The sequence below is a fragment of the Abramis brama genome (assembly GCF_963993115.1).
Source record: "Abramis brama genome assembly, chromosome: 23".
NCBI lineage: Eukaryota > Metazoa > Chordata > Actinopteri > Cypriniformes > Leuciscidae > Abramis > Abramis brama.
Window position 1 is genome coordinate 7154029 of NC_139985.1, and position 14039 is coordinate 7168067.

The 14039-nt window shown below is 35.6% G+C and overlaps 1 protein-coding gene across 1 annotated transcript in view; it reads left to right on the plus strand.

Annotated features, from left to right (window-relative positions):
* Positions 1-1546, plus strand: part of col6a1 (collagen, type VI, alpha 1) — a 39534-nt gene extending 37988 nt beyond the window's left edge. The window contains exon 35 of the mRNA XM_084101543.1: positions 90-1546. Coding sequence (XP_083957669.1) covers positions 90-697 — 608 coding nt within the window. The 3' untranslated portion in view covers positions 698-1546. The remainder of the gene's footprint in view (positions 1-89) is intronic.
* Positions 1547-14039: the final 12493 nt, after the last annotated feature.

A 14039-nucleotide genomic window follows, 5' to 3' on the forward strand; every position in this document is an offset into this window, starting at 1 on the left:
GTAAGTATTTATTTGAGAACACAAAAAACAGATTTGTTAGCTTTTAGACCATTAGATAATAATGGTAACACCCTTTTCCTCTTCTCCAGTTTCATTTGTTGACGACACCGATGTCCTCATCATGATGGACAGCTCGGCCAGCGTGGGCTCCAAGAACTTCGAGATGACCAAGGAATTCTCACAGATGCTGGCTAAGCGTTTTCTGTCAGTAGAAGGAGGAGCCTTCAAGGTCCAGGTTGGCGTTGGCCAGTACAGCAACAATGCCAACTTGGAGGCTGATTTTTCCTCAGACGCCACCCAGGTGGTGGCTAAAATCGCAGGAGCCAAGTTCCAGAGTCAAGGCACGCAGGTAACAAACGCTCTCAGCTTCGCCATCGGGCGCTTCAGGGCTGGCAGTCAAAGGAAGAAGTTGCTGGTGTTTTCGGATGGTCGTTCCCAAGGTGTCAACGCCGTCCAGATTGAGAAAGCCGTGGACCTGGTGAACGAAGCGGGCATTGAGCTGTACGTACTGGCCGTGGGAAATCAGGTGAACGAGGCACATCTGCGCATCCTGGTGAGCCGTGGCCGGGAGTATGACAACACGTACGCCTACCGCCACCTTTTCAAAGTATCCGACTACCGCTCATTGGTCACTGGGGTCTTTTACCAAACTGTCTCCCGCAAGATTTCCCTTGAGTCGAGAGGGTTGATTGGGTAGTGGGAGGGGTCCAGGAATAAAGGGGGTCTGCGGCAGTATACCACAAGCTTTGATTGTTTTCGTTTTTTGTCTATTTTTCATGTGAATGATATATCTGAAGCTTTTTTTATAGTCTCATTTCGTAAAAGACAGTAAATAATTAGCCTATGTCAGAATTCTTAAAAAAATGCCTTTTTTTTTATGTCACTAAGTCACTAAAGTATAGGGATTAATCAAGTCATTTCACAGTTACATCAATTCTTTGAGTGAGTTCTAGGGCTTTGACTGTATGACTGTATTAAAGTTTGCTGTCCATAACTGCCAGAAATTAGCATTTAATGATGTTGAGGGCCAGAAAAATTTATTCTTTCAGTGGTCAGGAGCTGAAATCTCTATGATGATGCAGACTTAGACTCGTTATAAATATAAGGAATGTATCATTAAAATGCAGTGAGACATTTATGTCTAGCAACCAGGGTCCAAAATAAACACATGCCCTATCTATCTATCTATCTATCTATCTATCTATCTATCTATCTATCTATCTATCTATCTATCTATCTATCTAAAAAATTCAAAAGGAATTGTGTTTATTTTGGACCCTGCTTGCAACAAGTCAATTCTTTATTTTCATTTGTCTGTGGTACACTTAATTGTTAGCGTTAAAATCAAAACTTGAATATCAATTTGGTGCTACTAATGGAAACACTACACTTGCTCCTTTAGTTATTCAAATGCAGGTTTCTTCAAAATAGCTCTTTGTGCCTTTAGACAAAGAGTTCACCAGTAGGTTTCTCATGTCAGAAGTGTATTTGAGTCCAGTTTCGGGGTTATTGTAAAGGGATATGAAATAAAGGGTACTACACCCCACCACTAACGCCTCTGTCATTTGTCCATCTTGAAAATAAGATGCATGCACAAATTCAACAAACAATCCTGGAATGCTGTGATGCTGGATGTAAGATGCTGTGGACGATCAGTGTCAATTTACTTGTTATAAAAGAATGTCTTAAATTGCTTTTCTTAGTAATTTATCTAATTTATCTCCTTGCATATGCCACAAAAAACTTCATCAATTTATGGCTACTGTACATTTGAAAATCTGACTTAATGCAATAATAAATCATTTTTGCACTTTGTATTTTGTGTCCCTTAGAATATTAGTTGAAAAACGATTTGAGATATTCTGTTTATCCAATAAGAAATAAATCCTGGAGAGGATGAACACTTGCTGCTTGTTCACAGTGAATGTGATTGCCTATAAATTTGTACAACGGCAACATGACAATGTATAACGCCAAGTCTCCACATGGAAAACATCCAGTTAACAACCACAACCCCCTGACAACATGCAATATGTCATTAGAGATCTGGCTGTGGTTTTTCTCTGTGACATAATGCTTTCCTCACCCAAAAGCAGCTAAGAACTGATATCATCTGACAAGGCCATTTAAACCTGCCCATAAAATTCTTGGTTAGAGAATAGACATGACACAGGGTAAAAATGCACTTACCAGCCTAATGATTCAGGATACACATTTCTGTTGACCAAGGCTGAATTTATTTGATCAAAATACAGTAAAAACAGTAATATTTTGATATATTATTATGGTTACACTTTATTTTACTGTATGTGTACTAACAGTGTACAGTATTTACCCAAGAAAGTACTGGTAACATAAGGTAATTACATGGTTTAAGATAGGTTTAGTGGTATGGTCAGGGTTATACCTAGTTATATGCCATTACTCCAGTCTTTAGTGTCACATGATCCTTCAGAAATCATCAGTCACTTTTGATCAATTGAATGCAAGCATTCCTAAAAGCATTCCTAAAAAAAAATATCACTGACCCTAAACTTTTATTTGTTTATTTAAAGCTAGTATTTAATGTTCTCTATTCTCCGTCCCATGAATTTCTCTTGTTTTTTAAGAGCCAGGTGAATCCAATCGGCAGAATGCCATGGATCCTGGATCAGTCTATTTAGTATCCCGAGGTGACAAGCCTGAAGTGTGATTCGCATTGCTGTAAACAGATCACATGTGGATTCGTTTTAGCCATTCATTGTATAGTTTCTCATTAATCCTCATTTCCCATAGAAAAGACATTGAAGAACAACTGCGATGCATTAAAATAATAGTCTCACTAGACTCCTTTCAGGTAAACAAAACACTTAACATTTGCATTTGCATCTGTTAGATGGTAATGCAATGCTTTAAGATAACAAACATTTCATGCATGTGTATGAGTAGGTCTGATTTTACCCTCTCCCCTCCAGAATATATTACAGATTTGGATTGTATATTTCCACGACCTTCAAGTTTACCCATTACTAATTACCATTTTTAAAAACTTTACCTCTCTGCTTCTCATAAGCACCATGTGAAGACCCCTGTGCTCTACATTAGTGTCGCCACCTTCACAGCAAGTGTGTTAAACCTACGAGGTCATCCCCGGTCAGGGCTTCAGCGGTGTAATCTCACCTTCATCTGTTGAGGTTTTGCCATGGTGTCCATTTCCTTTCCCAACTCTAGGGAGCATGAAACCACAGCAGCCATTTTTTTTTTTTTTTTTTTTTTAAACATGTTAGTAGCCTATGTCTCTTAGTGAGAAATGACCACAACTTTGAATTTACAAGAAGGAATCTGTTTCCGTTTTCTGTTTTCCTGGAAGAGAAAGACTTTAAATGAATACTTTTATTTAGCAACAATGCATTAAATTGATCAAAAGTGACAGTAAAGATATGTATCTTGTTTCAATAGATTTCTCTTTCAAATAAATGCTGTTCTTTTGAACTTACTATTGATCAATGAATCCTGACAAAAAAGGCACAACTAATTTCATCATTGATGTTAATAATAAATGTTTCTTGAGCATTACATTTTAAAAATATAGCCTAGTAAAATAGCAAACAGTTATTTAAAAGGTATAGGGTAGGTAATTTTGGAGCATCTAGCAATAGCAAACTTTAAAGGATTAGATCCCACCCTCACATATTACAATAATAATAAACGTAAACAACTTACAGAGGTTTTACTTGTACCACCTGACTGCAGCAGATCCATTTCGGTGTTGATAGTGTTGACATAGAAACGCATAACAGCTCAGGGTAGAACGCCACGGATTGCCGTCTCTAAATTACGGTAGTTATGGTGTGAACGCAGCATAAACTCGTTGTTTTGGTTCAGGAGGAACTGCTGTTTGTGGTGCACATGCCTGTCTGCATCCGAAATCGCATTCTCTCTTGATACTTATTTTGAATAAGTAATTACTTCACAAACGCTAAAAAAGTATGTTCTATATAGCCTAGTATGAATGTGTGATTAACATTTTTTGTTTTAATGTTTAATTAGATCACTTCTTCTATTATTGATTGCTATCAGGATGTGTAGAGAGCCTCAACCAGAAAAAAAAACCTACCCTAGACCTGTCCTACCTTTAAATTGTAATAATATTTCTTAATGTTACTGCTTTTACTATATTTTTTGATCAAATAAATGCAGACTTTTAAAAATCATTTTAAAAAGTCATATCGACCTCTAACATTTGAACAGTAATGTTTGGTTTCATTCTTTTTTTTCCCCTTTCTTTTTTTATTTCATTTTTTTATCCAGTTTTTGATTATTTTATTTTTTAACAGTGACTGCTGAGAACAAGCCTTCCCAATTGGAGTCTTACTTGGAAAAACTCTGCAGCTGCTAAAACATCCAAACCCTATTCAAATCCCCCCCTCCCCCTCCCCCTCCCCCTCCCCCTCCCCCTCCCACTCCCATCAGGCAAATTCAATCTCCTTTTACAATTCCTTCTGAATATTGGACTGAACCAGATCTGCTTTTTATTGTTAGCAAACCTTCAGTTTCATAACACAAAGACATTCAGCCTTGAAATGTTGGACTAATTTCAACATGCTTCATTCTTCATGTTGCCAGATTTGGTGTTACAGTCCACTTCATATTATAATTGGTGCAGCATGGGTGGCTTTGGGAGCTTAGAGTTTAATACTGTAATGTTACTAGTACAATATTCTGCCAAATCATGCCTGAAGCACCTCATACATGCCAAACCCATTCGGCATTCACCAGATCCTTGTTTGAAATCCCACAGATGAGCAGTGTGGCCATGGGAACTGAGTGTGTGGAGGTGTGGGAGGGGTTTAAAGAGAGAAGGCAAAGAGGTTTGGTACAATGTGCCCAGCTAATGACTCCCAGCTGGCTTTGAACAACTGAAGGCAAACATCTGGAGGCATGTGGTCACAGAAATATCTCAGTTAGGATGCAAGTCGCCTGCAGAAATAAAAAGCTATGAGGTGAGGTAAAGATGACAGGATGAAAACAAAAGAGGAAATATGTGTAAAAAGACTGGATATATAAGAGGAAATGGAAACTTATGTTTTGTTTATGTTTGGTTCAAAGAAGTGGGCATGAATAGAGAAAAGGGAGGATAAGAGAAAAATGGTGGGAGAGGGGAAGGAAAGAATTGGCTTGAATGGAGTAGCAGGGTAATCCCACAATGCACTGTAATTTGCATGAGCAATGAGAGCTGTGAGAGCTCCATAGTGGGAGTTTAGTTTAGTTTAAACAAACTCCGGCCAATAGTTGTGAACCGCAGAACCGGGATACCAAAACCACTGTTAAACACTTAGTCAAATGACACACGCAATCTTGTTACAGCTTGTAGGAGAAGCTGAATCACAGGCTTAAATTAGGGGGAGGGGGGGACCCACTTTATTCAAAACACGTCATATTATTAAAGGCATGGATCATAATGGAGTCATTACATTGTGATCTATTCTGAATAATTAATCATTTAACAGACTGAACTTTTCACTGGAAAATCAGCCTGCCTTAAGATGACTTTTAATTGAATTAAAATGCTAATCATGGAGTAACTTGCATGGAGTAACTCAAAGAAATGTGTCTGATTTACGCGAAGGTGAACATGTTACAAGGGTCGTTTGCCAATCAGAACTGTAATAAGAATGCATTTTAAATTATAATTCAATACCTGGATTTTTTTATTTAGGAAGCAAACAGAATTAAAAATTCAAAGAAATTAATTTAACCGCAAATCTCACCAAAATCATTTTTTTTTAAAAGATTCTTTAAATAGTTTTTTTGCTTCAATTCAAAGTTTGTTGTGAATCACCTTGTAACTGGTCGGTTTGGTTCATGGATTGTAATTCTTTAACTAAGACCTTTTAAAGGTCCCTATAGGGGAAACAATTTGGAAAAGTACTTCTGGAACCAAGGCCTCTGTAAAATTGGGCGGGCACTAATGCACTCTATTGCTTTTCAGAAAATTATACTTCCTGTTATTGCAATTCCACTTCCTGTAGGCTGTAGCCAATTCAATTAAAATTCACACTTGTAAACTGAAGGAGAAGTTTTAAATTCTGAATTTTTCACCACCCTATTGGTGAACAGTAACCATAGATACAGTCAGCAGCTTTTATATATGAAATATCAGATCTGCACAGGACAATCTTGTTCTATAGTGTGAGAAGTAGTTCATTGGTCAGTGCCAAGGCCAACGACCACCCGCTGAGAAACGTGAGCGTTTGCATCGACTCCCTATGATTCTCCAGAGACTTCATAATTGGAGGTTGTGACTGACAATCGTTCAGCCTCGGTCAAACATCATAAAATGAGTAATGAATATGTCTTCCTAAAAAATGTGCACCTGCATCAGCCAAAATATCAGTTAAACACCTCATCAAACGACGGTTTACAAATTCGACCCGTCTCTGCTTAACCTGGCCTTAATGTGAGCGCAACCCAACTGACTAACAAACCACACTGTGTTTACAACAAGTAGATGACTCAGTGGAACCGTCAACACACACTGCCTGCTTAAATAAGGAATATTCTGTGAATATGTTTTACATTATGTTCCCATTGAGGCAGTCTTTCCCAATTGAGGGCAAGTCGATGTTCTCAAAGGGATCCACTGTTCTGAAGCTCTATCCAGCACGAGTCATTGGTTAGTGAGAAGGAGAGAGCGTTACGTAACAGTTTATGCTGACTATAAACTTAGAATTATTGTGAATTGTGCTGCATGCCAATTGCAATATCACAAATCTGGTTTTGAACAGCAGACTAAATGTTATCTTAAGCTAAATGTCATAGTAAACTATGAATCGCCTGCTTCGCCTTGCTTTTATTAAAAACAGATCTGTGTAGTTAGTACGGGTGCACGATATTCTTTTTTGTTGTGCTTCTGTTTTTCTAAACCTGTGGTTTCGTTTGAATAGGGAAATTGGTTCTGCGGCTAATTCCAAGATTTCAGAGGAACTCTGGATTCAAACATAGGGCTCCATGATTCTGTGATGAGAGGACCGACGACACACACACATATTCTGAAGGCTCATCATTAATCAGTTGCACGAACATGCCATTTTTCTTATTTATCCTTTTATTTTCAGTAGGAACTTCACATTTCAGAAGAGAGAGTTCTTGTAATGTAAGTTCTTCAGAATGACAGATACAGTAGGAGGCCAGTTTTCCGTTTAATCACGTACGGAGTTGTATGGACATAAAAAAAATGCTTTTGTAAATCATAACAGCATAAAAACATAATTATACGTTTTTTATCATAATCATAATTTTGTTTTTATAATAATTTGAATTTAGCATAATTGACGTTTTATGCCATAATTATGATGTTATAAGTCTGACTTTTATGTCATTGATTTTTGTCAATTACTTTTGTCGCAATTATGACTTTTTATCTCATAATTTAGAGTCTTTGTCACCATTATGACTTTTGTAATTTTAACTTTATAAACAATCATTTTAATAATTCATATTGCATTTTTATCTCAGAATTATGACTTAGTATTGTCATGATATTGACTTTTTATAATAAGATAGGGCCTATATAATAATAATAATATCTATATCTCAGTTTTGAGTTTTATGTCATAATTGACTTTTTGTCAATTATAATAGTCATAATTGACTTTTTATCTCACAATTTCAAACTTTTTGAAAGAATTTCGACTTTTTATGTCATAATTATGACTTAGTATTGTCATTATATTGAATTTTATAATAAGATAGGGCCTATATAATAATAATTATAATAATATCTATATCTCAGTTTTGAGTTTTATGTCATAATTGACTTTTTGTCCATTATAATAGTCATAATTGACTTTTTGTCAATTATAATAGTCATAATTTACTTTTTATCTCATAATTTCAAACTTTTTGACAGAATTTGACAGAATTATGACTTAGTATGTCATAGTTTTTTATTATATTTATAGTTTTTTGTTTTTGTCAATTTTGAGTTGAATTGATTGATTTTGTTGATCAGTTGTTGTTTTTAAAATTTTTATTCATATGACTTTTGTCATAATTTTGAACTTTTTGTAAAGAATGTGACTTTTTTTCTCATAATGACAAGTCATATTTTTTCTCATAATTATGACTTAGTATATCATGTCAATTTTGAGTTGAATTGATTGATTTTGTTGATCAGTTGTTGTTTTTTAAATTTTTATTCATATGACTTTTGTCATAATTTTTAACTTTTTGTAAAGAATGTGACTTTTTTATCATAATGACAAGTCATATTTTTTCTCATAATTATGACTTAGTATATCATATGACTATCTCACAATTTTTATAGTATTTTTTTTACTTTTTATCTCATAATTATGGCTCAATATCTCATAATGTTGACTTTTTATGTCATAAGTAGACTTGTCATAATTTACTTTTTATCTCATAATTATGACTTAATATGTTGAAAATGAAAATGTGACTTTCTATCTCATAATGATGACTTAGTATCTTATAATGTTTTTTTTTCTTATGTGTCAGAAATGGGTTTCTATAAATAGCATGGTTTACAAAACAGTAAATGTGATCATGTAGCCTATAGGTTATTCTAGCAGAGTTTTTCAGCAGGGTCTTGTAGTTTTTCGTTTGTGAGCTTGTAACTGGAGGGAAGTATGGAATCATTCTTGCAGTGTTAGTCATCCAGTGCCTCTGAGACAAAACAGACTCAGTCCCCCCTCATATAGACCCCTTCCATCCCTTTTTTTTCCTCTGTTCCTTTCTCTCCTTTTTAAGGAAATATGCAAGCGTCGCCAAGAAACATGGAAAAAACACAAAACGTCGCTGTTTCACAAGCACTGCCTGGTTATTCTGCAGAAGTTCAGCTGAAATGATGTTTCCTCTCTGCTAACTCCACAGTGCATGTCATTGCACAGGTGCTTGACATCAGAAGTTTTCCAGAGAAACATTTCAGCTAATCAGATAATGGTCCAGAGTCCAGGCTGTCTCACAAAGCTGTGTTTATCAATATTGCTTCAGTTCTGCACTTTTGAAATCTCTGGCTAATCTAATGCACATGATTTAAAATGGCTGTGTCAGACTGAAGACCCTGCATGCCAATTTGCATACTAAACAGTAATGCAAGATGAATCAATGCTTCCTAAATCATATTTAATCAAGACAAATCGTCTTAAATGATATACTATTTGAGATGGATTTTAGACGTGAGCATTATGCATGCAGGCATGCTAATATTTCCCACTATTTTCCCACTAGAAAAATTATTTTTACATTTTCATTAAGAATTTTTGCCTTGTGATTTTTAAATTTGTATCCACTTTTTTTACTACGATATGGCAATGAAAATATTACAGTTTTTCTCGATTGTTTACACACATTTTCTGAAAGCATGCCTCATATTCTCAGAACTCTAAACACATATCCAAAAAAACACACACAATGGGCAAAACCCCTCAATTCTCCTGCAAAATGAAACTTTACATTCAAAACAATGTTATTTCTTCTCAAAATGGTATTTTGTTTTCAAATGACACACACAAACCATCATATGAATAGACATTTATAAGAACCAGTTGAACACTGATGTGCTCAATGTAAAACACTATGATGAATGCAAAACACTTCTTCTCCATTCATCATAATGACTTAGGCCTTTTTTTTTGTCCAGTGTTACACTTACTACAGACAGTACATACATAAGTGTGTTGTAAAATATTTGAGAATATTGTTTTTATACTCAGAACACACAAATACACGGTAACAAATATATTTTATTTTTCCCACAAAAACAATGTACACAGTGTACATCCCAACCAACACAAACTTGTACATACAGTGGTCTACATACAAAACAACAGAAGAATTTACTGTATACAGTTACAGTAAAAAAAAAAAAAAATCCAATGTTGGCATCCATTGCTCCATTGAAGCACCTGTTGCTCTTTTATGCTAAAGCTCTGATTGCTAATTGTAAAACTGTGTGACGGGTGTTTGCCCATGTGATGAGTCAGTGTGCATATTTGAATGGCAGTGTGTTCCTTGTGAAAACAAGAGATTTTCTGCATGAAAATTGTGCCAAAAGCAGAGAATTGTGTGTAGTGTTTTGAAAAAAGTGTGTTTTAGAACTGCAATTTGAGTGTAAAGCAGGAATTGTGCTTGTAGTTTAGCAGAATTGGTTCAGGGGGTTGGTGAATGAGTTACATGTTGTGGTCATTGTGTCTCAAGTACCAGAAAATGTGTGTAAACAATCGAGAAAAACTGTAAAGGCCAGATAACTTTGAACAAACGTTCTATTATAGTTACTGTTCATAACTTCGAGAGAACCTTGCCAAAACGTCAGCCAAAATTCTGTGAGCATTTCCTGTAAGCTGCGTTACTGAAAGGTACTTTCAGATTATTAGCAAAGTACATGCTTTTAGAGCATAGCTAGTATAAGCATGCAACAGCAGAATTGAGAAACATTCACATGTTTGGATACAAGGCAGTACTGAAAAACAGGGTGATAGAGATTCTAATACCACCCAGACAGACATTAAATTAAGAAAAAAGAGGTAAAGTCCTAATTGCTTTCATCTGCTAGTGGTCTGGACTGAAGTATGTAGAGCTCAAGGACAGATGTGACTGAAACAGATTTGACTGTGTTTGCACTTGATATACAGTGCATTTGTGACCCTAGTCACAAGTAGCACGGGTATATTTGTGGCAATAGCCAACAATACATTGTATGGGTCAAAATTATCGATTTTGCTTTTATGTCAAAAATCATTAGGATATTAAGTAAATATCATGTTCCATGAAGATACTTTGTAAATTTCCTACCGTAAATATATAAAACATTTATTTTTGTGAGTGAATGCAGCACAATCGCCACCATAAATGGACAAGTTTAAAGGCGATTTTCTCAATGTTTCGATGTTTTTTTGCACCCTCAGAATCCAGATGTTCAAATAGTTGTATCTCGGCCAAATATCCTATCCTAACAAACCATACATCAATGGAAAGCTTATTTGTCCAACTTTCAGATTATGTATAAATCTCAATTTCTCAAAAAAATTGACCCATATGACCCATATGGTCACATTTAAGCATGCATACAAACATGCCACACACAAAGTGTAAGTGAAAGGGTAGCAAAAAAGGATGAAATCCAGCTGGAAGTTGTTGTTATTCTTTTGTGTGTGTGTGTGTGTGTGTGTGTGTGTGTGTGTGTGTGTGTGTGTGTGTGTGTGAAAATGTAATTGGGTGGGTGTGAGAGAGAGAGAGTGCATGCACATCTGTGAGTTTATGAGTATGGCCATGGAAATATATGTGTTTTAAGTGTGTGTGTGTGTGTGTGTGTGTGTGTGTGTGTGTGAATCGAGTGTGTTACTGTTTGATACTCTGACTTAACAAATAGCAGATATACTAAGTTAGAACCACAGTCCAATCCTCCTCTGACCCCTGGCATCAGTTTCATGTTTATATTGCTTAAATGCCTTATAAAACAGCTCCATTTGAATTTGTTTTAATTGCCCTGTTTTATTCCACACAAAACAAAACAAAAGGAGGCATTGTACATTTGCATTTGACACACAAACAAAATTAGGAAATACTACACAAATTATGTAAGAAAATTTTATGCTTTTTCCACTATAGCAACAATCATAATATAAACACTTTTACATTTGATGAGGTATTCAAAGAGGTGCTATAATGTCCTTTTCACAAGATGTGAAATAAGTATTTGATGTCCCCAGAGTGTGTATAAGTTTTAGCTCAAAATTTTTATATAGCATGTTAAAATTGTCACTTATTGAGGGTTAGCAAACACCACATTCCACATAGATCAGTGGCAAAAACGCACCGTTTTTGTGTGTGTCCCTTTAAATGCAAATGAGCTGCGAGGGCGTTGCTTCAACAACTTGTGTCATTTTACCTCACACAGACATGCACTGAAAATTTCAAAAACTTTTAGCCTTTTATGTTCAAACTGGAGTCAGACAATGATGGAGAGACTCAAGAAGAAGTGACAACATGTAGACAACATTTCGGAATGGTTAGTTGGTGAATTTATGTAGCTTATGTGTAGTTATCTTCTAGTCATTGATTAGCATATTCTGTCTTGATAATCTATAAATCGCGTTCCCGGGGGCGGGGTTTATGTGAATTTTAGGGTTGGTGATGTCACTAACCCCGGAGGAATGTGGTGTAGTCCAGCCAAAAAGCAATTTCTTTAAAAGAAAATATCTCCCTTTGCTTTGAACTTTGAGCGTTGTAACTTTGCAGATGTTGTTTATGCTCAAACAGCAACATTACACACTAACTAAAGTTAGAAAAGTGAAATCATAATCAACGACCACTTTAAATATTGCACTTTAGAAATATAACCAATTAACTGTGATTTAATTAGTGATGCTTGCTACTTAGGATCATACTTTGTGTTACACTCTTAAAAATGATGGTTCCAACTTCCATGAAGAAACTTTAACATTCAGACAATCTTTTCATTGCACAAAAAGGTTCTTTGCAGTGAAAAAAAGTTCTTTAGATGATTATAATGTTCTTCACACTAAGAAAAAAAAAGTTCTTTGGGAAACCAAAAATGGTTCTTTTATGGCATTGCTGTGAAAACTGGCTTTTGGAACCTTAATTTTTAAGAGTGTGGCGATTGGAACAAACTTCAGTGTGTAACTTGTGCTGCATCGAATGATATATTTTATTCCTTTTTTTTTTTTTTAATCTGATTGATTTACACTGAAGGCAGGGATCAAGCTATAAGAACTTCTTTTGACATCCAAGCAACCACGGGCATTATGGTGGTGAGATTTGCATGTGCAAGAACCACTCACAGTTTCTTCAGAAAATAAAAATCACTTTTTTTCAGTTAGTTTCCATCTCTCTTCCTCCTGTCTTTTGAAACCTGGGTCAAAGGGGATATTTGTGCAAGTGATATGAAATTCTGTGGAACTTTGGAAAGGATGTGGAAGATCTTTACTCTCTCACTCTCTTGGTCGCTTTTCTCTCTCAGGGGAAATCCCAAATCCAGCGACCCCCTTCTCTCTACCCAGCCGTACAGGACACATGGCAGACGATCAGTAATTTCCTCTTCTCGTGTGGCATCATATGAATGTATGCTTTTGAGGATTATAGTAGTTTTGTGTGCTTATTTTTTGTATTATGAGCAGTTCTGTGTTTACACACATTGAGCAGGAGTGAGTTATTTACTGGGTGTGCACTTACTCATGTTTATGGGAAAGTTTACTGGAATATGAATGTTTATGTAGATATCTTTTGGTGTATGTGACTCACTGGACTGCATGGCACATGCTCTGTCAGATGCCTACAATTGGAAATACCTTCTCATGCTTGGCTATGTAATTGACTATGGAAATGCCAATGGCTATAACTACGGTCACAGAATGAAAAAAAAAAAAACCCTTGGTAAAGCTCATGTAGCCTCTTAAGAGCATGTCCAAGTCATATTTCTCCCTATAATAACAAAAAAAATGAAATAAAAAGTATATCTTGCATATATGAAAATTCAAAATTCTTGCTATTCTGACATTATTTTCATGACACATTAATTATTTTGAAGTAGCTTTTTCCTTACTGTAATGCAAAATCATCTCATTCTCATCACTGTATTATGAAAAAAAAAAAATTTGATATATAATTCACATGGTAATCCTTCACGTTTTCACGTTAACTTTAACATATTTAAGGTATGGGCCTCATCCAAAACACATGAATGCGCACAGCCAGAGCAAACAAAAGCACCATGAGAGACGTTTGAAAATACATTTCAAATACATGAAAATACATACGCCGTTGACAGGCAGGCAGGACATTGAATCATTGCATTCGGACCGCATGCAATGATTGGATAAACATTTTAAGGTTACAGATGATATACATACATTTAAACCAATTAACTTAGCAGTTGCTATCAGGATGTGAAGAGACTTTCAACCAGCATAACAAAACAAGCATAAAGTAGGCTACTACACTGAAAATAATTGGTATTTGGAATACCTGCAGAGATAATATTGCTATATAGACGACAACATTTTATTATATATAGG